General features: G+C 41.0%; 2 protein-coding genes across 3 annotated transcripts in view; one reads left to right on the plus strand and one right to left on the minus strand.

The window, feature by feature from the left end:
• LOC134821342 (cell adhesion molecule DSCAM-like) overlaps window positions 1-27,763 on the minus strand; it is a 113,030-nt gene that overhangs the window by 43,141 nt on the left and 42,126 nt on the right. The gene's annotated exons all lie outside the window — the stretch shown is intronic.
• On the plus strand, window positions 3,360-27,370 carry LOC134821340 (uncharacterized). Its single transcript, XM_063832081.1, has 21 exons — window positions 3,360-3,530; window positions 3,738-3,846; window positions 4,027-4,147; window positions 4,549-4,627; window positions 4,798-5,032; window positions 5,209-5,312; window positions 5,622-5,759; window positions 8,718-8,815; window positions 8,940-9,195; window positions 9,347-10,010; window positions 12,871-13,054; window positions 17,892-18,012; window positions 18,186-18,312; window positions 18,465-18,666; window positions 18,966-19,097; window positions 22,387-22,447; window positions 22,760-22,873; window positions 23,055-23,215; window positions 24,503-24,581; window positions 24,756-24,957; window positions 25,233-27,370. Exons 1-21 carry the CDS (start codon window positions 3,387-3,389, stop codon window positions 26,693-26,695), a joined length of 4,794 nt encoding a protein of 1,597 aa, XP_063688151.1. The 5' UTR covers window positions 3,360-3,386; the 3' UTR covers window positions 26,696-27,370.

Below are 27,763 nucleotides of genomic sequence, written 5' to 3' on the forward strand. Positions count from 1 at the left end.
TATTATTTTAATTTAAACTGCCAGGACTTAATTTAATTGATTGATTTCTTTAAAATAGCTTTGACTTGATTTTAAGTTCTGCAAGAATTTTCTTTATCTAAAATTGATCATGATTTTTACTGTTTACATCACTTGACCATTAGGAGAGATAAGTCAATTCATAAATAATAGTACTTGAACAATGAACATAAAATCAAATTTGATCAAGAAACAGCCATATTTCAAGGCAAGGGAAGGCATAAACTCTTGATATATTTAACGATGTTTAACGTTATTATTTTGATGATGAAATATTGTATTGATTCTAGAGTGTAGACGTTATTTATTTATTTAAATCTAAAATTGAGCACGACTTTTACTTTTTACAGCATTTAGGGCACTATCCGTCGCGGAGTCGAGTCCGCGGCGGAGCCGCCGGACTCCGGGCGGACTCCGAGCGGACTCCGGCGGAGCCGCCGGACTCCGAGCGGACTCCGGCGGTGCTCCGCCAAAATGTATTTACAGTGGACTCGAGTACATTTTGGCGGACTCCGAGCGGAGCCGAGCGGACTCCGAGCGGACTTTAAAGTCCGCCGCGGACTCCGAGCGGCTCCGCGGCGGCTCGGTGGAGTGTCCGCCGCGGACTAAGCCACTAGGCGGACTCCGGTCCGCCGCGGACTCCGGCGGAGTGCTTGGCGGACTCCGCCGGACCTCTCCGCCAGACTTGAATCCGGCGGAGTCCGGCGGAGCTTGGCGGAGTCCGCCAGCTCGGCGGACTCCGCTCGGAGTCCGCCGGACTCCAACAGAGTCCACTGACTTCTGACCTCCGTTTTCCGACCCTCGGCTAAATTTGTCACGTGACATACAACATAGCATTTTGCAATATTGTGGTCAGATGAAAAGGTCGCTAGTGATAAACCTTAACCATTACCCTCACAATGTCAATAGTGTACAACTCTAGTCCTATAACTTTGACCCTATAATGTATAAACGTTGACCCTAACCCTCCACCAAACCGTCCGCAGCGAAATTGGAAATATCAATGTCATTGACTGGTCACGTGACCAAAACAATTTTTGTCATATTATCTCATATGGGGAAGCGTTTTTAGCAAGCAAAAATACGTCGACCATCACAGGACGACGCCAGCCAGCACTCTCTACGCTCTTCGAGCTCCGATCGTCCTGTGACGAAGTAAGGACGAAGCCTGAGGTCCTCAGGTAACATCGACCACCGATTGAAAATTCAAAGATTTTTTGACATAAAGGTCAAATGTAAAACTAAAATCTTGATGTTGATTGATTGACGACGTCAATTTTTGAGCACAGCGCGAGCGCATATTGCGGAAAAGGACCGCGTAGCTAGTCAAGATGTTGATAAATATTTGGCTTGTGGCGCGATGTGTTGCTCTAACTATAGCCCTCTCGCTTGCAGTAGCGCGCGACCGCCGGAGGCGGAAATGACCTGGTTAGCTAGGTAAACGCGATGTGCCTTGTAAGATGAAATCCTACTAGCTGACGCCATTCGCAGCTGTGCTGCTCGCTGTACGTCAGCGATCGAAATTTATACGCGTATCTCCCGTTAAGATGTGCCACTCGACGCGCCACACAATTTTTTTCGTTGCTCGTCGCACGTCGACGAACAACGAAGCTCGTTGCGACGCGCCGCGCAATGAGCTGCCAGGCTAGGACATCGTCCTGGTCCAACAAATTTTGGCGGGCGATTTTCTCCAAAAATTTAATGAGGGCGTCGACGTGCGACGAGCAACGAGAAAAATTGCGTGGCGCGTCGGGTGACACATCTTAACGGGTGATACGCGTATAAATTTCGATCGCTGACGTACAGCGAACATCACAGCTGCGAGTGGCGTCAGCTAGTAGGATTTCATCCTACAATGCAAGGCTTAACGGGTGATACTCGTAAAATATCTGTTCCATATATTCGCGTTCATTTATCTAACCAGGTGCTTTCGCGCCGCTGCGGGCGCGCTTGTTCCACAAGTCATTTCCGGCGGTCGCGCGCTACTAGACTGCAAGCGAGAGGGCTATAGTTAAAGCAACACATCGCGCCACAAGCCAAATATTTATCAACATCTTGACTAGCTACGCGGTCCTTTTCCGCAATATGCGCTCGCGCTGTGCTCAAAAATTGACGTCGTCAATCAATCAGCATCAAGATTTTAGTTTTACATTTGACCTTTATGTCAAAAAATCTTTGAATTTTCAATCGGTGGTCGATGTTACCTGAGGACCTCAGGCTTCGTCCTTGGCCTTACTTCGTCACAGGACGATCGGAGCTCGAAGAGCGTAGAGTGCTGGCTGGCGTCGTCCTGTGTTACCTGAGGACCCCAGGCTATTATGTTCATTAACATAAAGATTTGGCGGAATGACAGGCTGAGCGCGGCCCAGTAACGTCCTGTGATGGTCGACGTATTTTTGCTTGCTGGGATCCGGCCGAATGACGCCACATGCAACGTGTAGGGTAAAACTAAAAACGCTTCCCCATATGAGATAATATGACAAAAATTGTTTTGGTCACGTGACCAGTCAATGACATTGATATTTCGCTGCGGACGGTTTTGTGGAGGGTTAGGGTCAACGTTTATACATTATAGGGTCAAAGTTAGGACTAGAGTTGTACACTATTGACATTGTGAGGGTAATGGTTAAGGTTTATCACTAGCGACCTTTTCATCTGACCACAATATTGCAAAATGCTATGTTGTATGTCACGTGACAAATTTTGCCGAGGGTCGGAAGACGGAGGTCGGAAGTCAGTGGACTCTGTTGGAGTCCGGCGGACTCCGAGCGGAGTCCGCCGAGCTGGCGGACTCCGCCAAGCTCCGCCGGACTCCGCCGGATTCAAGTCTGGCGGAGAGGTCCGGCGGAGTCCGCCAAGCACTCCGCCGGAGTCCGCGGCGGACCGGAGTCCGCCTAGTGGCTTAGTCCGCGGCGGACACTCCGCCGAGCCGCCGCGGAGCCGCTCGGAGTCCGCGGCGGACTTTAAAGTCCGCTCGGAGTCCGCTCGGCTCCGCTCGGAGTCCGCCAAAATGTACTCGAGTCCACTGTAAATACATTTTGGCGGAGCACCGCCGGAGTCCGCTCGGAGTCCGGCGGCTCCGCCGGAGTCCGCTCGGAGTCCGCTCGAAGTCCGGCGGCTCCGCCGCGGACTCGACTCCGCGACGGATAGTGCCGCATTTAGAGATATTTGTCAATTCATAAATAGCAGTACTTGAACAACAAACATGAAATCAAATTTGATCATGATAAACCACAGTTCCCAATTTTGTATTTCAAGGCACGGGAAGGCATGAACTATTAATGTATTACGTTTTATCGACTAAAATTAATTATTATTACCAATAATTTATCTCTCTTTAGAATGTAAGGACTGTAGACAGGGTTTGGATGATTTCTAATGAGGATGTGGAAGAATTCCTGTGTAAGAGTGATATCATGGTGTTCAGGCCGACCAAGAAGGAATTCAAGAACTTCTCCAAGTATGTTGAGTATATGGAGGAATGCGGGGCCGCTAAATGGGGCGTTGCCAAGGTAACTGTATAGTTAATTGCTCTTCTTTTAAATCGTGATTTACATACAATTGTATTATTGAGATAAAATATGATATAAGATATTGTTTGATGCCGTATATCCAAATTTGTTATTAGAAAGGTTGTAATAACTAATAAAACAAATACAGATCTGATTTAGGATTTAAAGTTGAGTTTCTCCATCACTATCATCAGTTAATATTTCCAGATTATTCCACCAAAAGGCTGGAAACCTTGTCGGGATATAAAGAGGAAGCTGAGCCAGAAAAAGTTGTTGATTGAAAACCCGATTCTTCAAGAGATAACCTCTACTCATTGTACGAATCTTCTGTTCAGTTTATTGATGTTTTTTAAAACAGAATGTTATTATTAGTTTTCTACTAGGTTTCTACTTTACTTATCAAGTTCTTAGTAATTTCATCGCAGACAACGTAGGAAATTCAATTTTTTTCTTTAATTGAGTTTATAGTTTATTATTATTGAAACATTCAATTCAGCTGGGATCTATCAACAAATGAACATAGAGCAGCCGGCGCTTACTGTACAAGACTTCGCAAAAGAAGCACTGAGTGATCGTTACAAACCACCAGAAGGTTCCCTCGAGTTTCTTGAACAGAGGTAACACTGCTTACTTACTCACTCACTCACTCACTTACTCACTCACTCACTCACTCACTCACTCACTCACTCACTCACTCACTCACTCACTCACTCACTCACTCACTCACTCACTCACTCACTCACTCACTCACTCACTCACTCACTCACCATATTTGTTTTGACGCGTGACAGTGATTTAGGTTTTGATTGGTCAATGTGTAGGCCTGTAATCTGGGGCAATTAATGGGGCCTGTAGTCTAGAAGCCGATTAATTAACCGCTTTCAAGTGTCAGGAAAATATGGATCACCTCCCAACCAATATCCAGATCTATTTTTAGTCCAGTCATTAAATTTAGAAACAGTTAGACTGTCATAACAACACGTACTATAATATCTCAAATAACGGTGAAATGATCCAGGTACTGGAGAGGATTGACCTTTAACCCACCTCTCTACGGTGCAGATGTACCAGCTTCTTTGTACGACACAAACGTCAAGGTAATCAGAGGGATTTTATAATGTTTTGTATTTATGATTAATTGCACTAAATTTACAAATGTTTCCATACGTTTGACTGGCTGATCTATCAATTGTTGTCACATACCACAACAAACTATAATTATCTCCCCAGCACTATTAGAGTATTTTAAACCCAACCTACGTGACAGGAGTGGAATGTGCCGAAGTTGGGGGATGTGCTGGAGGAGGTGTGCAATAAACTGAACGTTAAGATCCCAGGTGTCAACTCTCCTTACCTTTACTTTGGAATGTGGCGGACCACTTTCCCGTGGCATGTCGAAGATATGGATCTCTATTCTATCAATTATTTGCACTACGGGCAACCTAAGTTCTGGTATGCCATACCTGAGTGCCATGCATCTAGATTCCAAACTATGATTAGAGGTAATCTAATCAAATTTCGACATCCCAGATTATATTGTGATAACTTTGCTTTATTAATTTAATCCGTAATAATATTCTAGAAGAGATAATTTTCCGAATAATTTCACTTCTTCTGTGAATCGAACCCGGTACCTCTCGAATGTTCTAATACACACTGTAATGTAATTTGTTCACAGGGATCTACCCAGACTTCTTCAAAGTTTGTCCAGAGTTTATGAGGCACAAAATGACAATTGTTTCTCCAAAGAACTTGGCCAGAAATGGAATTCCTGTAAACAGGGTATGTGCAACACCTTTAGACCGCGATATCCCCGTGGTTTACACTTCAGAATTCCCGCGCGATACTCTTTACTTTCTACAAAGCCAAAATTGCGAACATTTAAGAACGCGCATTTTTGCGCGCGTATCCCTGTTCATGCATGCATGTTCCAGGATTAGAATCGTGGTCATTCCGTATTCATATTCGTATTGATAAGAGCTAGGGCTTGGAACTCTGTTTCGCTTTCGTGTTTGTATTTAATCTTCCGTACAGTATGCGACATTCGGAAATTTTATTGAAAGAAGTACTAACCAATAATTTTGTTACCAGATGGTGCAACGAGCCGGCGAGTTCATGATCACATTTCCAAACGGATATCACTCCGGATTCAATATGGGATACAACGCAGCTGAGTCCGTAAACTTCGCCCTGCACAGATGGTTGGACGTCGGAAAGATTTCGAGATTTGTAAGTTATTTTAGAGGTTTTCCCACTTTTTATAAAAACTGTAATGCAATGAGCAGTGTAATAATCCACATAAGATTATGCTGCTTTGGTTTGGTAAACGGTTTTAAGCAAAACACACCTCCTTACTTAAAGATTAAATATACGTATAATATAAACAAACGAGTATCAATAAGAAGATCCCGAACCTCCTGCAGCGTACAGCTCCAATGTTTGCACTATATTCTCCAACATTGACTCAACCCTCTTAAAATTACAGTCAATCTTATCCTCCGTCTTATTCACTTTTCCTCTCAGAGCCGATATTTCCTCTCTCAACACATCAATAGTGTCCCTGTCGGTTACCGGATCGAACTTAACCACCTCAGGGGAGCAGGTCTCCTTTATAGACTGGTACTGTTTCTGCAGACTCTCCATACTCATGCTCCTCTCAAACCTTGTGATGCACCGGGCACGCTCCATTCTCGCCATCAGCGGGCCTGATTTCTCCATTATGTCCGCGTAACTCTCCGCCATTACAGCTATCAGAATGTTGAGGATAACGATAGAGCCAAGGAAGATCCAAGTTAGGGAAGCCAGCATCCACCAGATCGGAAAATCAGATGCAGCATTCAGTCCGGCGGAGTAATCGTAGTCAATCATCACCATCCTAATGACGATAAACCCCGCCTCGTACCACGCCACTTCTCCCTCGTATATAGTCTTATACAGGGACACGATAGCAGGAATGTAGACGAACATGAATATCGTGCCCACCTTCATCAGGTCCGTGCCAAGGGTTCTCATGTAGATCACAAAGGAGCCGTTCTCAGTGACAGCTAACTTGGTAAAGCCTGAAATCCACATGGTACAGATGACTACTGCTCCGTAAAGGTTAACCCAGAGTGTTGATTCGTTTACTCGTACTCTGTAGGATTCTTGGTATTGTGTCGTGTTGAAGAGAGTGGTGTTCTGATTGATCTCGTTCTCCTCCTCTGAAAATATGACTTGTCTCAATTTCTACTGACGATGAATTTGATTTCATACCTAAATTCTATCTAAAATCAAATGTCGTGCACGATCCTTACAATCAGGCTGCAATTATATCATACATTTATGTATTACATGTCGATTCGAATAATTTGATGTTGAGTTCATGCCTAAGCTATGCCCATAATCAAGAAACGAAAACTCACTGAAATCCATAGCGAATACTGCGAGTTTGATGATGAGTAAGGTAGTCAGCAGTATATCAACAATAAAATCCAACAGCACATCAGGAGAATTACCCAAATCCTCCCAAAAAGTAGCCCTTTTCTTGCCGAACTTGTTATCCAGTATTGGTTTATATTCCTCATACTCCTTGAAATGTAACTGTCCAGTCTCGTGTTTATAGGTTTCACTGAACAGCTTGTTCAGAAAGTCCATGTACCGTGCTCGCTGTCTCAACATTCGTATGTTACGTAGGAACCTGAGACAATGTAGACACGTTGCCACTGCTCCCACGATGATGTAAAACGTGTCTGTAGTGTAATCTATGATGTGCACATTAGCGTGGGGTTGTAGGAAGAGAACAGTCCAGAATGTTAACAGGCACATGAGTAGCAGGAACTCCATGTTAAAACGTTGTTTTGCGAACCCGTTCCATTTCGCCTGAACAAGTCGCTCCATGATGGAATGCTCGACAATACCCAGGTTTCCCAACCACACGACGTAGTGAAAGAAGGAGGTGTTTGGTTGAGGGCTACCCCCCATTAGTCCTCCTAGTTTGTAATAACGTTTTCCTTGATAGATATCCTCTTCCACTAGTCTGTCTAATACTTCTCGTGTTAAGGTTGGCATGGAAGCTGCTATCCTCATCAGACCCATCACTCCTTCTTTGTCAGCTATGTCAGTTGCAGCTCCTTGCTCGATAAGATAAGCACATATTTCTGATTTGCTGTAATAACTTGCGATCACCACTGGAGTCAACCCAACTTTGTCCTGGACATCTATACTGAGTCCGAGTTTGAGGAGCTGTTTCAGCGCATTCATCGCGCCATACTGTGCTGCCACGTGCAGTGCTGATCTCCCGGACAACCAGATCTTGTAGCCATAGTTACAGTTCATCCGTTTCAGCACCTCCATGTTACTGAGGTTATCTGCCATCACTGCGTACAGATAAGGGGTGTACCCCTTCTTATCATGCGCCTCAACATCACAGCCTGAGTTAACCAAGCGCTCTATGTGTTCCTTATCCAGGTACTGCGCTGCAAGGTGCAACACCGACTGCCCATATTCATCGCGTTTCTCCAAGTCCACGCTGTCCACCAAGAAGTTGAAATGAGCATCGTCCACCCCTGTAAGCAGGGAGTACTTGTCCACACCAACATCCATTTCGTAGCTAACATCATCAAGATAACGGAAGAGCGCGTACGGATCATATTCGTCCCCAAGTGTCGGAATATCACAGATACTGTAGTAAACCTGTCCTGCTGCTTCTTGGGACGTTGGTTTGCTGGTTGCGGTGAAGAGACGCTTTACCTCTTTGAGGGATATGGGCGAGCGGTGTTTGGGTTTCTCGTCTTGTGAGGTTTGGGAGGGCCGCAAGGGTTTTTCTGTGTGTAAATCTCCAAACGGCATGACTAGAAAAAGGTTGGGTTATTTTTTAATGAAGCATTTCGATTTATATTTCGTCATTGGAAAAAAAGCTTATGACGGTCTTCCTAGATATTAAATCATACCATAATAATTTTGAGAACAGAGAAGTGCCTACTGATAGAAAAATAATTCTCTCAAACATCAGTGGGACTGCTGGGACATCGTCAGAAAATTGCTTAAGATTTGTGTCAAGACAAACTCTAAGTCACCCCTGCATAGTTAACCTAGAATCATTATCACGTGTCAAAACAAATATGGTTCACCTGTACCTCCCCATACCATTAAAATTCATTATACCGAGACTGCAGTAAAGAGGAAATGATATGCAATTAAATGTTTCAGTGTGTGTGTTATAGTGACACGGTCAGCATAAACATGGACGACTTCATTGATGAGTACAACTTGCTTTACGATAAAGATATCCAAAAGTTCGTCCGAAAGTAAGTACCATATTTTATTTATACTGGTTGATATTGTAACTTGTAGGACATCATATTAATGATTAATCCCAATAATGAAAAAACACCAAGTTACGTTTTTAGTATCACATAAAGATCTCTCCAGGCAACCTAAGAAAACTATAGTTACCGCACAAAACGACGAGCTTTTGAAAAAGATGCGGAACCGACGCAAGCTAGCAGACTATCGCTCAGAAAACAACACACGTGCAATAGCGCGGCGCACGCGGCACCGACAAAAGATGAAGTACAGGAAAAGGAAGATTAAAAGATGGAGAAGTAAGATCCTGTTGAAGAGATGTGTAAAGAGGGTGTGCTGTAGAAACCTTGTTATTGACCCTCTTCCTGATCTTGATTATGAGGTTTGATTTTTTGACTACTAGCATAACCTTCAATGGAAAATCGCTTTCAAAGGAATTTCCAATTGAGTAGCGGGAAGACTTTTCGTTGCTTCTCAATTTTACCTCGCCAATCCTTATCAAGTAATTATTTTTAAATGATTATCTCAACCAGGTAAAGTTTGAAAGTGACGAGGAGGAAGACAGTGGTCGTATCACCCGATCTCACAACACCCAACCCTCCCAAGTCTCCATCAGGATACTCCCCTCAGACCCCCACTCTCCTAAATTTACTGACTTCCCTTCCAAAGTCTGGTTCTCTCGAGCCATGGGTTGTATTGAGAAGGACTTCACTTTAAGAGGGGAAAATGTTCCTCTGAGATCAGTTTACGTTCGACCTGGAAAAGATAACAGCATTGATAATAATGAAACTTCTTACGGTCCCTCTGATCATCAAACGACCACCTCGCTTAAGAATAAGATGGATTCAGCTATAAAATCAGAACCTGAAGATGCTGAAGAACCGAAAATATTTATTCAAAACATTAATTATCGTGAGAAGCCAAATGACGTGAAGATTGATCAAGAACAGGGAACTCCTGATAAACCTGATCAGTCTTCAGAGCCTCAAAAGAAGAAAGAATCTCGTGTTGATATAACTAAACCTGATTCTCATGGTGCAGATAATAAAAAGATCACCAAACAGCCTGCTGACAAAGAGAAATTGAGAAAAAGGAGAAAAAAGAAAGCTTTAGAAATCAGTCTGGATCTACCAGATTCGTTCATGCTCAGGAACGCTCCTGATTCTCAGTTTACTGAACTTTCAGCATCTGATTCAGGTACATTGTGCGATCTTGCGATCAAACTTTAACATTTAATCTTAATAAATCATCTTTATATTGTTTGAATTATTAAATTGAATCTTAAATCTTTGCGTTGGATATATTTTGCGGTCTAAAACCTAAATCGTATATGGACACGTTCATTGAAGTTTGAGGATATTGGTAAATTTCTAAAATAGCGTTTTCGACGATAGTGGCTTAATTTTAGCATCTATTAATCTAGCGTGTTCGTAAGTTCTGAACATTAGCCACGTGACCCACACTCCCATATGCAATGCTCAGAAATAAAATGTATTGCTTTTAGGCACTATAATGTAAAAAATGTCACATTTTTGTGACATTGTTTACCATGGCTCCCCAATTATCATTCCTTGGTCTGAAATATAGTAGATTAGGTCAATCTAACAATTATGATACAACATTGGTTAAAGGGCAGGGATCGAACGGCTTTAAGGCAATATTTCGTAAACTTTGTCACACTCAGAATACGAGACCTCTTTTCTACTGTGAGGTGTCCTCAAAACCCTTTCAACTCATTATTTGATGGTTCTTCTGCCAATCATAGCCCTAAAATATGTTGTTTTGAAAAGTTAGGAAATACATGCACTTGGTTATTGGGAAATGATGTAAATTCTGTCACATTATATGGAATTTGAAATTCTGGGTGAATTTCCGAAATCATTTATATCTGATTTTGGTTTGGAAGGCGGGAAAACTCTATATAAGGCCGATCAACGGATACAGTTGATTCAAGTATAGGGCAGTTGATGTAAACATCGTCACAAAATGATACGACATCGTAAATAGGTTACATTTTGCGGGGAAAATCTATATAAGGACGTTACACGGATACAGTTTATTCAAGTATAGGGCAGTTGTTGTAAACATAGTCACAAAATGATACGACATCGTAAATAGGTTACATTTTGCGGGAAAACTCTATAAGTCTATATATAAGGACGAAACACGGATACAGTTGATTCAAGTATAGGGCAGTTGATGTAAACATCGTCACAAAATGATACGACATCGTAAAGAAGTTAAATTTTGCGGGAAAACTCTATATAGGGACGATACACGGATACAGTTGATTCAAGTATAGGGCAGTTGATATAAACATCGTCACAAAATGACATCGTAAGGTGATTAACATATTACATACATTATAAAATGGGCAGGGGTTTTTATATTTCCTGTATCTCTGTATTAATCATTTCGGACTGTAATTAGGACTGTTCACGTGAAAGAAATTGTATCTAAATTTTAAATGACGTATGTGACGAAATTAACATTTCTTGCCCTTATTTTGAAGAACCATACCTTAGAATTCAATTTTCTTCCAGAAATTATTGGTTGGTTATTGTTCAGCAAATTAGAGCTCAAGTTTAACAATGCTGAGTTTAATTTTACTACGTTACTGAAATGTGACGAAATTTACTTTTCCTGCCCCAACAGTATAATATCAATGTGATGAAAAATTGGCATGGGTTTCTTAATATTTCCTGTGTAAATCCATTCTAACTATAATAAGGACTGTTGATACGAAAGAAAATCTATCTAACTAATGCAAGGGCTGATGTGACGAAATTTACATTCCTTGCCCCCTATTTTCAAGAATCATACCTCGAATAGGATATAATTTTACTTTATCACCATACCTATGTCGATAAACTAGTTATTTTGCCAACAAATAGCAAATAAAGTTATCATATTTTTTTTGTGACGAAATTTACAAATTTTTACCATGTTCAGGTGTTGAAATTTTGCCAATGTTAACATATCACTGCCATATAATAATTTATATGACCGGTGTGTGGTTGAAATATTGTTAATTGATCCATAGTACGTAATATATGGTGTTTAAGTTGGTATACTAATATTTACTCAATTTCACACATGTTGAGATATCGTACAAATGTATGTGACAAAGTTTACCCATTTCTGCCTTCCGTATTTGTATTTGCCTATAACAATGAAATATGTGAACAATTCCAAACACATTCAGCTCACAAAATAATGCTAGACTATTCGGCATTTCTTGTCAGGATGTCATAAACATCCCTCATATAAATTTCTTAAATGTGTGACAGAGTTTACATGGTGCAACCATTTAACGAAAAAAGTCGCTTAATATGTAGATAATAGTCATATGCAACTATCCTATAAATTTGAAATTCGAAAATTTGGTCAAACACGGCAACAAGGGGTCCATGTAAACTCTGTCACGTTTTTATAGTGTGACAAAGTTTACAACTCACTGCCGGCCGCATTGAAGCGATATCTTATCGTCTGATAAAGATATCGTTATGCGACAAAGTTTATCTAGAGGATTAAACGATTATCCTTACCATTGAGGGTTTATATAGTTTTATAGTGTGACACATTTTACATCATCGTGCCATTTAGTAGGGTCACTAATATTTACCAATATCCTCAAACTTCAATGAACGTGTCCATATACCTTAATGCTAATAATAGTTGAGACACTGTTTCGACAACCAACACATCTCCACCATTGTCAACTTTACAAACCACACTATACGCTTAGTGGTGCCAGAGGAGTTGGACCAGACAGGTGTAACATAGCGACTACTTTAACGCCGTCTTATTTCGCCTCTCTCTTCCACACTCAACCAATCTATGACACACCCCACAACACTTACCATCATCCTTGATTACACATCTTGATTCCACTGGCATCCTCCCACAGGACTGCCATACCCCAGAGGTAGGCAAAGCATTCATATGCTATCCTCTCGTGGGCCAACCAGGCCCAGCCTCTCTTTTTTTTTTTTAATTAAAAAAAAAAAAAAACAACTACTGTAAATCATTATGTTGAAACACAATTTTTTCTCAGGCAAGGATTTATCAGAATTTTCTGAGTTGATGGAGACGATAGAAGAGCTGCCGCCTAGAATCAACAAACGGAGAACGAGGAAAAACAAGGGAGGTCGTCCAAACAAGCTGGAGCAAATGAAACTGATGCAAACTGAACAGGATAGGTTGAATGAGCAACATATGATAGCTGAAGCTCGAAGAAGGTAAGTTCGTAAGGGGGAGATTGTAAGTAAAACTGGAGAATTGTGTTTTGTCTTAGCTTAACACACTCCCCATTCCCAACTACCTTACCTCCTAGCCAGCAATGTGGGAGTCCTCCTCTTCCCCCACCTGCACCCCAAACCCCTGCACCCCTAAACCCCTTATCTCACAGGGGAGTAATGTGGGAGTCCTCCTCTTCCCCCACCTGCACCCCTAAACCCCTTATCTCACAGGGCAGTAATGTGGGAGTCCTCCTCTTCCCCCACCTGCACCCCTAAACCCCTTATCTCACAGGGCAGTAATGTGGGAGTCCTCCTCTTCCCCCACCTGCACCCCTAAACCCCTTATCTCACAGGGCAGTAATGTGGGAGTCCTCCTCTTCCCCCACCTGCACCCCTGAACCCCCTTAAACCCCTTATTTCAAAGGGCAGTAATGTTGGAGTCCTCCGGGGGGGTACCAATGGCATAAATGGCATAATGGAGAATTGGCCAAACAAAATTTCCATTTATGCCATGAAATTTCTATGCCATTTGATGAATTTTATGCCATTTGTCTCCATTCTATGCCATTCGAAATATGAAATTTTAAAACTTTGAACTGAGAATTTGATAACGAATTGTCTGCACCCCACTATTACTGTCCACCTTTATCTCTATTTATTGTACTAGTACAACATTTATTTTCACCCATTAAATTCCTCAAAATATCCCTAGCAATGGGCATTATTGATTATAATGACGTTCAATGTATATCAATATGATATGAGAATTTGGTTGATAGTGGACAAGTGACCGGGCAGTATGGCATAGTACACGCTACACACCATATAACAGAGAGGACAGTCGACTGAATGCTCCGAGTCAATCGAATATCTATATCCAAATTAACAGTGGAAAACTGTAACATTACCAACTCGATTAAAATATTATTTTTTAATGATGTGTATTGTGTAGTGTGTACAGATGTATCGTGTCGGGGCCGTGTTCATGTTGAAGGTTTTAAAATTTAAACATTTTCATAAGATTGATAATGATCTGTAAACATGTTTCGAATGGGTACTTACTTGTACTTGAAAAGGTCTCCTCCTAGTCGTTGGAGTGGCCTGCACCACATAGTATCTCTTTTCTCCGGTGTATTAGACCTCTCCAGTGAACCCTGTCTGTTGCTTGTTGTTCTGCATCTTCTATCGTGATGTTATCGACACCTGTGAAGATTGCTGCATCCTCCCGGACACATGACAACCAGTTTTTCCGAGGTCTACCTCTTGACCTTTTACCATGCTTTGGGATCCAGTGCAGAAGATAGTTGGGTATTCTTTCTTCTGGCATCCTCACCACATGGCCAAACCATCGGAGTCTAGCTGCTCGTACGAAAGTATCAACAGGGGCGATGTTAGCCCGCTTAAGTACATCAGCATTAGATACATGATAAAACCATTTGATTTTCAGGATTCTCCTTAGACATCTATGATGGAACACCTCAAATCTTTTCATCTGCGTCTGTGTGGTATTCCATACCTCACTTCCATAAAGCAGTATAGTGAGAACAGCCGCTTTGTAAATCCTGATTTTAGTCGGAGTCTTGATGTTGCGACTGTACCATATACTGCTAAGCTGATAGAATGCCCCGGAGGCCTTTTGAATTCGAGCTGATAGTTCTTTGTCAATTGTTCCATTCGCACTGATGATTGCACCCAAGTAAGTGAAATTGCTGACCTGCTGTATTGGGAGACCTTCCACATTGATGTCCATAGTGTCGTCTTTAGAATACGGCCTCTGCGATGCACTTTTACTGACAACCATGCTCTGTGTTTTGCCAGCATTAATCTTCAGACCCGCATAGGCACTGTATTTGCATAGAAGGTCAGTGGTTTCCTGCAGCCCCTCTTTTGAGTTATCTAACATGGCCATGTCATCAGCGTAATCAGTGTCCAAGAGATGTTTCTCTTCTACCCCGGGGCTGGCAGCTGTAATAAAGCCCCCTTGCTAATGACCTTGTTCAGTTCCATAAGGTATGCTGAAAAATTCAAACAAAAGTTGAAGACTGGTGGTCCCTGTATATTACCTTGCCCAGTACCCGAGTTAACATCAAACCAACCTGTAACCTCTCCATTGACCCTAACAGCACTAACTGTGTGAGTGAAGAACGCCTTCATAATTCTAATGTACTTGTCAGGTAAGCCGTAGTGCTGCATACTTCCCCAAATGAACTGCCTGTCAATCGAATCAAAAGCTGCTTTGAAATCAACAAAATTAATATACAGAGGGATATTATACTCAATGCATTGGTGTATAATACAGCGGAGTGAATAAACCTGGTCAATACATGAGCGATTCTGTCTTAAACCACTTTGATTCTCCCGGAGGAATTTTTCCATGCCATTGCTAAGTCTCCGCAGGAGTATCATCTGCAGGAGCTTCGAGGCTGTGGATCTTAATGTAATGCCTCTGTTGTTAGCGCAATGAGAGGTGTCACCCTTCTTTCCAACGATGATAATAACACCTTTGGACCAATCCTCAGGAATCTTCTCATCTTCCCACACTTTCTTGAACAACACAACTAGTTGATCGACCAACCCATCCTGTCCATACTTAAAGTTGCTCGTTGGTGATACCATTCACTCCTGGACTTTTGTGATTCTTGAGTTTTTTGAGGGCATCAACAATCTCGTTTCTTGTAGGAGCCTCATCCGAATCGGAAAGGTCGTCAAAACTGGGTTGCGGGGGGATGTTGTCTAGGTCAGAAATATTGGCCTCTTGCGGGGGAGGGTTCAATAGCCTAGAGAAGTGCTCTTTCCACCTTTCTTTCTGGGCATGTGGGTCGGCAATCAACTGGCCAGATACGTCTCTAACTGCAGTTGACTGCTTCTTCTTCTTTCCAGATATGACATTGATCTTCTGCCATACCTCACGTTGCTGACCTTTTCTCGCAGCTTCTTCCAAGTCATTGGCCATTCTACGTGCCCAGTTGTTATCGTCCACCTTGCTACTTTTTAAAAAATCTTATTCAATCTAGAATACTCTGACCTGTTAGCGTTCGAATTAGGGTCTTTACGCTTAAATTCCTTACGGTTCTTCAATAATTCTTTTGTCTACTGAGATTGGTGCCTGTCCTTCTTTTTTCGAGGTCTTTGCCCTTAAAAATAATATTCATTGATATCTCGAATCTCGATGAACCTGTAATATTAGTATTACATAACAGTTCACCAAATGACCTGAAATACTTGCTTCCTATTATACAAAATGATGATGACATAATATATTGCTTAAATAACGCTGGACGGGGCATCGAGGGACTGCATTCGAGAAGGGAAAAGAAATAATTTCTCTGTGTTCGCCGCAGTCGCAGATCCCGAAGAACAGAGTGGGAAGCCAATCGTCCATGGCCAAGTACTTTCTTGGGAAGCTGTAGATGATGAAGCTGGATGCCTCGGGATGAGGACGACTAAGCTTATGAGGTAGAACCTGGAGTTGATGATTGTGATGTTGGAGAAACGATATCAACAGATAAATATGGAACACTTTCCTTCCGGTCTTTTGAGATACTCACGCTCAATGGAGGAAGAAGCACTTTATCAACAAAATCTCGTCTTTCAAGATTCAAGGGGAACGCGTTTGGAGTGTCTTCTGAATTCTGATGTTCGCATATACAATCAACCTGAATGCGGATGTTCAACAGTTTTGAAAGCTGGCAGTACAGAAACTCTTAAAGTCTTCAAATCTCAGCAGGACTTTGCAAAAGGAGTGGTTAGATTTATTTCTTATTAGTCATGCCCGATGAAGTACTACTGCCAGGAGTATAGCCTAATCAACGGATCTCCTAATGTTTGGCTACTCGTCTAAGACAAATACATCACATGCATTGTTCCTTGATGACATTCAAAATCGTTGTGTTGTCAATGTTTGTATTCTGTACATTTTGAACATCTCACAATTTGCTTTTCTTGAATAGTGAAATGTTTGGTATATATTTGATATAATACATTTCTATTTTCTTTATTTGTCATATGAATCTTTGACTTTAACGATCATTCCAAGTGTTATAAAGCATGAAACATGTCTCTTATTCAAGTACTAATAATATTTGCGAATTTAAAGTCATCCTAAAGGTCAAATATGAAGACCTAAATTCATGGCATAAATTGGCATAAATGGAGAATTGGCCAAACAAAATTTCCATTTATGCCATGAAATTTCTATGCCATTTGATGAATTTTATGCCATTTGTCTCCATTCTATGCCATTGGTACCCCCCAGTCCTCCTCTTCCCCCACCTGCACCCCTAAACCCCTTATCTCACAGGGCAGTAATGTGGGAGTCCTCCTCTTCCCCCACCTGCACCCCTGAACCCCCTTAAACCCCTTATTTCAAAGGGCAGTAATGTTGGAGTCCTCCTCTTCCCCCACCTGCACCCCTAAACCCCTTATCTCACAGGGCAGTAATGTGGGAGTCCTCCTCTTCCCCCACCTGCACCCCTGAACCCCCTTAAACCCCTTATCTCACAGGGCAGTAATGTGGGAGTCCTCTTTTCCCCCACCTGCACCCCTGCACCCCTAAACCCCTTATCTCACAAGGCAGTAATGTGGGAGTCCTCCCCCACCACTGAACCCCCAAATCCCTTAACCCCCTTATCTCACAGGGCAGTAATGTGGGAGTCCTCTTTCCCCCACCTGCACCCCTGCACCCCTAAACCCCTTATCTCACAAGGCAGTAATGTGGGAGTCCTCCCCCACCACTGAACCCCCAAATCCCTTAACCCCCTTATCTCACAGGGCAGTAATGTGGGAGTCCTCTTTCCCCCACCTGCGCCCCTAAACCCCTAAACCCCTTATCTCACAGGGCAGTAATGTGGGAGTCCACGGCTCACCTGCATGTTCCCACTTCCACCGTACCCATCATTAACGAAGAGGACGTGTACCATGTCACTGTTGAAACATCCGAGGATAATATCCGCAGCAAGGTGAGGTTTATAATATGTAGTGTAGTCGTTTTTAATCACGATCTCGTTTTTCGTTACATCATTGAGTTTGATGTTTGACTGTTTTTATATTTATAATATTCTCAACGGAGCCGCAAAGAATCATATTTTTTAAGAGAAAAAAATTCTAAAGAAATTACTGTTTTATTTTTCAGAGGGAGATTAGTCCTGTTGTTAATATCAGTGATAGCAGCCCTCAACCTGAGGGAAACGAGGACACCAAGTCTGACTGGAGACTCTGTATCATGCACAAGGTCAAAGCTGAGGACGATAAACCTACACGTCAGTAACTGAGTTGTTCTCAATGATACTTTTCGAACAATTGTATGAACCTATTTTAGCACTTGAAAATGTACGGCGCAGGACTTGGTTTACAAGAATTGGCAATAAAAGAAAATATAGGCTCACTAAATTATTATCCGCTGTGTTTTCAGGAAAAAGGCGTTATTTGGACCGGATGAGAATGAGACCAACGTTCGGCTCCACCGGACCGTACCTCAGTCAGGATAAAATCAACGCTATCGTGGAAGCTGAGTCTTCGGTCAGGATACAGAAAAACGGCAAACGCATCAACGTCAAACTTAAAGATCTCATCATTTTCGACAAGAAGATTATAGCTTCAAACGTTGAAAACAGGTTAAATGCCACTAATATCCAACCACTACCTAGCTATTATATCAGCGGCGAGTTTGGCATTAGTTTGATTATTGTTAATTAAAATAAAAGATCTTGCAACATTTGAAGGAAATTTCTGATTGTGTTCATGGAGCACGATGGTTAAGATCAGGAAGCAAGCTAATAAGATTTATCCGCTTGCTCGAGTTTCAACCAACTAGAGGAATTATACCTGGGGGAGGAAATTCATATTTATTATAAATTGCTATATAAAACTTCAGTTTGTTTATAATTAATATATATAAATATATTTATTACAGGGATAAGAACGGGAGGTTGAGAGTTAACAGATGTTCGGCTTATTCTGGGTTCGAGAGCATGCTCAAGATAACGTGGATATTTGACCACACTTACTCCACTCCCAACACCCTAGTCAGCCCTGAGAATGTCGTGTAAGTAATATGTTATATATGCACTGAAAATTATATTTAATAATATGCCCTGAATAATAAATTGTAAATATTTACCGTAATTGCAGGACTCAATTATTATTAATTACTAACGGACTTATCAGACTTACATACCAGAAAGTTTTGTAAAATTTTGTCAATCACAGTGGGTTTGGTCTGTCACTCCTTCACTACTCTCCTAAAATACTGGTGTTTTAGGCTTTCGAGGGTTGTGTTATCTTAAACCTGAGCCAACATTTCAATCTCTAAACCGTAAGCTTTAAAACAGGAAGTCCCTTATTTAGGGGCTTAGTTAATCTCATAGTAATGGGCATACTATTAGTTTTGCATATTTAGATTAAAAAATATCTTGATACATCAGCCCTTTGTGCTTGTGTGGTCTCAACACAATTTGATTTTTGTTCAAATTTTGATGGATATGCAGAGAGAATCCAAAAATCTCTCTAAAGAAATTTGTGGGTTTCCTAGGTTACTTTGGGATAAAGGCGGTAGTGGAGTGTGTTCTATATCCTAGCACCTAGCCGAAACGTAGTAATAGTGCTGTTTGGTTTTTTGTTACTTTTATCACTAACAGGAGGAATTCATAATACCGGACGCGGATATAATTAACTCGTAATTGCATTCGCCGCCGCGCCCCTTTTCCGTAGAATGAGACACTATCATTTTATTTTTCAGTACCTCTCGGAAATGAAAATATGAAATGTAATTTTGTCGAGTTGATTTAGTCTGCTCCCTTTGGAAAAGGCACACCGCAACATAATTATCCTCATCCCGCTTGGCGTTCTTCTGATTTTTCCGTTATATTTCTCGTATAAATCATGTGACCTTCTGGAGTCGTTTAATTCTGTTCAGATCCAGATTCGCCCCAGAATCCAGATTCGCGTTCTTCACTTGCAATTCCTACATTCTTTAAGCGCTCTTTTCAACCAACTTGCTATAATCTCAATTCATGCTTAACTCGATTAGTCCTGTTCTGATGAATTATTATCATAAATTACCTGCGGTCCAAAAGATAATAAAATTGAATACTCGGCCAAATTAAATGCTACACGTGGTATCGAAGGATCCGGAAGTTATCCAATTCTTCTCGCATCGATATTATAAATATATGTTCCCACCAGGTCCAAAAAAGGAATTATTAGTTTCTAGTAACAATTCTACGGAAGAAAAGTCTTAATAACATACCCCTGAATAGTTATAAACGATAATTACTAACGGGCGACACGTACACCTTTAATCCGGTCCAAACTAATATGAGTATTGAATATATGTAATATAACAAACTGTTTATCAGTAGGAATTAGATTACTGATCGAGAGGCGGACTTGCATAATCTCATTCCGTGTCTGGTTAAGTTGCTTCAATCCTTGCAACCTTGTCTTGTTTGTTCTAAGATTTTGTTGAATTTACTTTAGCAATGAATTCACGTTGTTTCCGGGAACATTTGCACTTGAGTACATATTTTATGTACATCATACAGATATCTAGAATAGCTCTTTGTATCTATTGATTAGCATTCCTTTTCTTAACTTGCAGCTCGAAGAATCGTGGCTGTTTTCTGAAGAAATAGTCGTCAAAATCTGAAAGGTTTTAGGGATAATACCTTGAAATAAAATGTTAGAATAGGTTTATGTCTTTCAAAGTTTTGAATTTTTTGATTATTCACATCCCCATTGGGGGATAGAAATGGCCGCGGTAAATCAGGGTTTTAATGTTTATTCCTAATTTTTTCTGTTGCTGACGATAAATAATCGCCCCGACAAAACTTTCTAAGTATAGCTCCGTGCACTCTCTAATAATGAAGCCACCTAATGGTCGTATCAAATAACAGATGAGGTACCAGCCATTGTACCACGCTGAAAGTTGTACCATTCCTCTAACATCTGTCATCGGTGAACTTTATCGATAGGAGATAACGACATTTTTTGATATTACATGTTGTATATTTACATATGTCTTTCAACTTTTATGTTAAAATATTCAAATATTATACATTTTATTCAATTGCTCTCGTTATCATCACTTAGCACCGCAATTACAGATACTTTTTATCACTATTTAGTTCTCTTTTTTTGTCCACCGCATCAGTTTAAATTTCTGTTTTGTTCTACAGAACGCAATCTCGCTACTGAAGTTTGAGATTTTAAGGGACCGTCGCGTGTTCGGTGTTACACGTGGCACCGTGTTACACGTGGCAGTTAATGATTACAGTGTAATTTACGTTTTGGCAGACTGCCAATCTTTCGGGCTCCGTTTAAAGTCTAATTCAGTTAGTTCGTGCGGATCAGGAGAATTTGTACAGTTAGTCCGGTTTTATTTGTTTGCGTTTTTCTATTTAATCTGTTGTGTGACGTGTGTTAACTTGATTTCAGTTGAATCTTTAAATAAAAAAGGCTATCATGCAGACATTTTCTTACTTCTCTAGAACTACATTTATTCACCGGTATAACCAGTTTGTTAGATTATTAAGATCACACGGGATAATAAGCTCTTATTGATAATAATGTGGCACTATCGTTACTTGACCACTTTTAAAGATTCCCCGGTCCCCGAACATAGTTCCGCCAGAATTCTATACCCAGACTGTCGTTTAATAGATAGTAAGTCCCTTGTCAATGGGAACAGTTTATCCCATGTTAGTGGGCATACCATTAGTTTAGCATGTTTAGATTTGCGCCTCTTCTAAACACGTCAGTTTTGAAAAGATCTTGACTCCTCGTTCCTTAGAAAAGCAGCAATTAGTGTTCGAACAGTGAGCTCTATGTCTTTTATGAGCATAATTTATGGTGGTTTGTCTTTGATGTGTGCCCGCCCTCTGTCCAGATGCAGAGCTAAAACCGACCAGTTTTTGGAATAATTTGATGCATCAACCCGTACTTAGTGCTTGTGAGCAAACGGGTGTAAACTCTTTGACGTTGTTTATTTTGTGTACAGTTCTGCTATGTACCCAATCCCTGCACCACAAGAACCCCATTGCACATTAGTTGTACCGTTAAACGTAGCCTCCATTCGGAAGTAGAGCGGGTGCTTCAAAAACCATAACCTCGCTTAGACCTAATATCGCTGAATGACCCTGTTAGCTGTAATAAAGTCCGTTAGCTGTAAAGTCCTCCTACCGCACACAATGAGCCAAGATTGGATAGGTCTGTTACAGTTACTGTAGTGGTACAGATTTGATATTGGTACTCATTTTATAAATTCTTCAATACATTTAATTTAATTTGATTACATATTAATGATTTTATAATTCTTAGCGTGTAAACTATTTTAGTACAGTACCTATTGGAGACAATCGATACAAAGTAATCCACGTGGACATAGATAATCAAACGGTGAGTGGTTCTTTTATTGTTGTTATTCGTGTTAAAATGCGCATAATATTTAACATAAATAATTTGTATTTTGAGCGAATTTGGCATGGTTTTATAAAATACATTGATGATGTAGACACTCATTTTTTCCTCTTTTTAGATCGACTGATTCTTTCAAGAAACCTTTTAAAATCCCCTATGAGATACTTACTCATAAGATGTGTAACATGAGATATTGACAGTTTTTGATTTAACGGAATTCCTTCATACTTCTTTAGGGCCCGAACATTAGAGCAGCCCATTTTAACCACATATTTTAACCACATATTTCAGACGAAGTCTTACACCGGTCGTAGTTTTGTGAACCAACACGCCAAGTGGAGTCCGCGTATACTGTCTATGGGCCACAATATTATGGCTATCTTTAACTACCAAGCTTTCTCTGGGGTTAGTAGCTTAATATTATTCTTCATAGTTGATCATAATATCATGAATATAGTTAGAGTGAATATTCTTTTTAAGCTGATGATGAAAGTGGCTAAATAAACATTCTTAACTTGAATCTGCAAGATAGAATGTTGGGAAATTTTACCGTTTCCCGCCAAATATTCTAACAACGTTTCTTCAGACCGGGTTTACATTTGACGACACAGCCACCCACCCGGAACCGTCTGTTGTTCGTCACGTGTCTTCTGCACTGTGCCAGAAGATTCTAGATCAGCGGCAGCATATCCTGGCCCAAAGACAAGAGCGACAGAAAGCAGACCACGTCCGGAAAGCAAAGAAAAGGTATGTGCCACGGTCACTGGTCAGCGGTCAGCGCCACATGAAGCTGAGTTCTTAGGCTTGGATTTTATTTAGTGCCTGCTGGAAATGTCGCGATTGCATATATCCAGTCCTCAGTCCTCACCTTATTATAGTATTCTTCTCTTTTGATCGTAGGTAATGATTTGTATATCGATTGATTTATTGATTGGAGATTCGCTCGTAGTGCCAGTCAATGTTTACTCAAAAGTATATAATTACTAGTGTAACCCGTGCCTACGGCCGGGACTTCACTATCGCAGTTGAAATGCAAAAGTATAAACCCGCCTATTATATTTAATTCTAAAAAACGCATTACATTTTCGTAGTTAAAACGGTGCGAAAGTATGAACTCGCTCAGTCCAAACACACCGCAATTTAATTGTGAATGCCCCCCACCACTCACGTATCTAATAGTAATACTTGATAGGCAATCTTGAGGTCCCTGCCAAATAACCTATAGCAAATCTGTTATAAGGGGAGAGAGAGTGAGAGTGGGAAAGAGGGAGAGTACACTTTAGTATCACATTTGGGTCACAAAATGATCAATTAAACCACTTACCACCGACCGATTTGAAAAACCTTAATCATTTGGCTTCGTCACAGTTTTGTCGGCACTATACCGAAAAAATCAGTCCCATATCTCTAACCGTTTTCTTGATTTAACCATTCATAAATTACAGACAGACACACGCACACACACACATTTATTGAGATTATTAGTATAGATAATGATATGAAATATTCATCCCCGCATGGGTAGCAAATATGTATTAAAAATCAAAAATTTCAATTTCCATCCATAATTTCCAAACCACTAATTCTAAAGGCTCTGATCTGCAATCAGCAAATTCATTAGGTATTTTAGAGAAATTTTTTGCTGATACCGCCGATATTAAGTGTGTTATCAGTACAGGTATGCACTATGTGGCAGTGAATGTACGATTTCCGGGAGTGAATGTGTTCTCCGAATGAGACCTTGATAATCCAGTGCAATTTGTGCCATTTCAGTTTGGCAGCTTTTTAGTGTCCGCTTTTTAGATTCTTATTGATTTTCGTAACCCGGGTAAGTTATAAGGTAATAGTGGTGACCATTCTTCGTTACTTCCTGCATTTTCCAAATCCAGTAAGACTGTTTTTGACGATTTCCTATATATGTTGATGGAGAGTACACTTGAGGGGCATGTAATGCGAGTGTTATGATCCGAAACAGCGAGCATTGAGCCAAATCACATTACATCAAACACTGAATTTTATCATGATATTCTGCAGGGGTAGGCCGAGGAAGAAGAGTAAAGAACTTACCCTAGCCGCGCAGCCAACCCCTCCTATAATGATACCCCACACTCAGGTTTATTGCAATATCATCTCAACGTTATATTAAAAGTAATTGTTTGATGCATTTTAAAATCAATGATACAGACTTTTAAAAGTCCATTATCACTGTTTTACTATCCGTTGTCTTGAAATATTCCATAATAAAATAGATAAAAAGCCCTGATTTTAACAGAGTTGTACCCACTAGATAATTGAGGATGATCCCAAACGGAGGAGAACAAGCCCACCAGTTTTAGAAGAGGTTCAGGGTGACTTTGGGCTGTCTCCTCTACACCACTCTGCCCCACTCCCTGTCCAACTGTCAGTCCCCCATCCTGCAGCTCCATATCCTGCTCCATATCCTGCTTCACATCCGGTATTCAACTTAATGTCCACCGTCAGCTGTCCAGGTAACCAGTTCTCACCGTTTAGTGAGAATTAAATCTTCAGTCATCCCTGAATCTTGAAACTTAGAGACCAGCTATTCGTGGCTGTGGTATAAGCGTGATCCAATAGTCGTGACTGTGAAGTGTTTTTGTGCTGTGTTTTGTAAATAGCTCTGTGCTGTGAATTCCATTGTTAATAAATTGCTAGTAAAAGGAAATTGACTGTGTGGCGTGTATTGAAACAATTAATTGACAACTTGAAAGTTTATAATTTTAATTTCAAACTGATAATCCAACAGGGACCAGGAACCTCTTCCCTTCCCCTCGACTACAGCTAAAGATCAAGTCAGTCCAGTCCGTCTCTCCGGCTCCACCGGGAAATCCCACTTTTGATCTCCGCCCTCCGTGTCGGCCCCGCCCCCAATCAGACTACAACGTTGCATCGCACCAAGTCGTCCGAACCAGCATTCCCCAACAGCAGATAATCAGCCTGGATCAGTTCAACTTCCCAGTCTCCGCTGCTAACAGTGGGGTTTCTTCAAAAAGGCGAGCTACTGCCAAGCCTCCTGCCAAGAGCAAGAGCAAGTTTGCTATGTATGATTTCAGAGAGCCTGATTCTCTTCCGCCGGGAAGTTCCCAATTTGGTGCGGATTTCAGTAAGGGCTGTCTGGTAAATCAGATTACCAACCAGCTTACCAACCAGATACATGCGACCCCAAACGTTAATCTTAACCTTAGACAGGTCCAGACACATATCGATCAAATGAGAGAACAATTACCGATGACTACGAGCACTAACTTGGTCGTTGGATCAGATCACGGAAGATCAGATATCATGACCCCTCAAAAATTGCCAGCCAGTACTTGGGACATGTTTCCGGGTACCCAATCTGAGCGAGCTATAAAAGTCCGGCGATTTCTAGAATCCGCGTCTGGCAACAGCGAAATGCGCGGTGACGCTGTTCTGCATCGAGATAATGTTAATACCAATAATCTGAGAATAAACCCTGATTATATGCGGACTATCTCGAGTGAAGGGAGCGGTTCAGCGCAACATGACATTCGTAGTATTGCACCACATGACATTAGAACTGTTGTACCACATGACATTAGAACTGTTGCACCACTTGAGGGTATGAAAAACATTCCAACTCCCGAAAATGTGAGCGAGGAACATATACAGTGGTGTTTGAAAACGAACAATGTGGACGATTTCAGGGTTTGGGATGCTGCCAACAACCTACCGGTGTATAAACCACCTTCAGAACGGGTACCGAGTGTGTTCCAGTTTGAGACTGACAACTCTAATAAAAACCTTGACATCTTACTGGACTCAAAACAGAACATGGAGAAATTGTTATATGAACCTCTTCATCTTGATGAAGGAGAGCAGTATAAAAGAATGAGAGAAATTTCAGTCGACATCCCTACTCCGCAACCTATGGTCTGCATGCCACCTTCTGTTCAGAGAAGGGAGGAGTGGAGGAAACTGAGAGAACAAAAACTGGCTGGAGTTCCGCCTCCTGCTGATGATGAGATTCAAGAGATCGTGACTATTTACAATCCTCCCAATACATTTGACGTGGGGTTAGATCAGAGGAAGAGTCAGAACGGGATCTCGCCAGGAACTGTGCGGTTATCCGAGGAGGCGTCAACGTCCAACTCTATGAGATATATTCCTGCTCCGCTTTCTTGCCTCATGCCTAGCCCTGACAGCGCAGATTTTCAGTTATATAGGAGCAACTTTGAGAATAGTCGATGATATGTTTTGTTTTTATTCTTATATTTGATTTTATGTGCTGGATAAGTTATTGTAGCAACTGATTTAACAGAGGTTGTTTTTAATATTTTTATATATTTTTGGCTCACCAGCTTTATTTTATACAGATGTATGATATGTTTGACTATATATATAGTAGTTCACAATTTAGGCGAAATTTAGGTTTGTTCAGTTTCTATAATAGTTTGTTGACAACACAGCATTATAGTCGACATTGTTTACGGGGTAGGATGTTTCAATTTCAAATAACGCTGTTAATGTTATACGCTCACAAGTCACAACACACAATTGTCAAGTGTATCGTCCAAGATAACTAAAAGGTCACGTGGGAGCCCCACAACCAGCTGTCACACGAAACACACCGAAATTTTAATCATCAACAGTAACACATCATGATCATCCCCTACGAAGGCGAAGTCCTGCCATAATATATAAGGGGTCGTTCACATATTACGTAATCACTTGAATATGACCCATTTTTAACATAACGTAACATGTGAAGTGTGAACGACCCCTAACCGCTCTTACTCTTACTCTTAGCTATGAATGGATTTTTTAAAATAATTTTGTATGATCTCTTGCAGTCTGAGTCACGGTAACTTTTGAATTTCACGAGTTTCTTTTGAAATTGAATTCAATTTTGAAACGAATACAAAATTTACTGAGTTTAATTTGGTTGCAAGTTTGAGGTTGACTTTGGATGAATTCATAACCTATAAGTATAACAGTAGAACCCCATTAATTCATTAATGATTAAACAATCTTTGCGATTTAAAATACAAAAAACGTGCTAATAAGGCCTAGAAATCGTTCACCTAATATGACGTCAGCAAGATTTTTGCCAATTTTACCCCCGTGTCCGCGAGCGTGCTAAATCACTCTACAGTCGATCTTCGAGATTGTTCTAAAAGGGCCCCCGACAGTTGAAACCAGCTTCGATCGATGTATTTTCGGACGCTGATTCCGAATCACCCCCCATGACATAGGGTTAAAATGCTCCCCTGACGAGATATTGGCGAAAAACTGTCTCGATCACCAATCACGTGATAT

This window comes from Bolinopsis microptera, chromosome 9 (assembly GCF_026151205.1).
Source record: "Bolinopsis microptera isolate Bmic1 chromosome 9, MBARI_Bmic_1.0, whole genome shotgun sequence".
Classification (NCBI taxonomy): domain Eukaryota; kingdom Metazoa; phylum Ctenophora; class Tentaculata; order Lobata; family Bolinopsidae; genus Bolinopsis; species Bolinopsis microptera.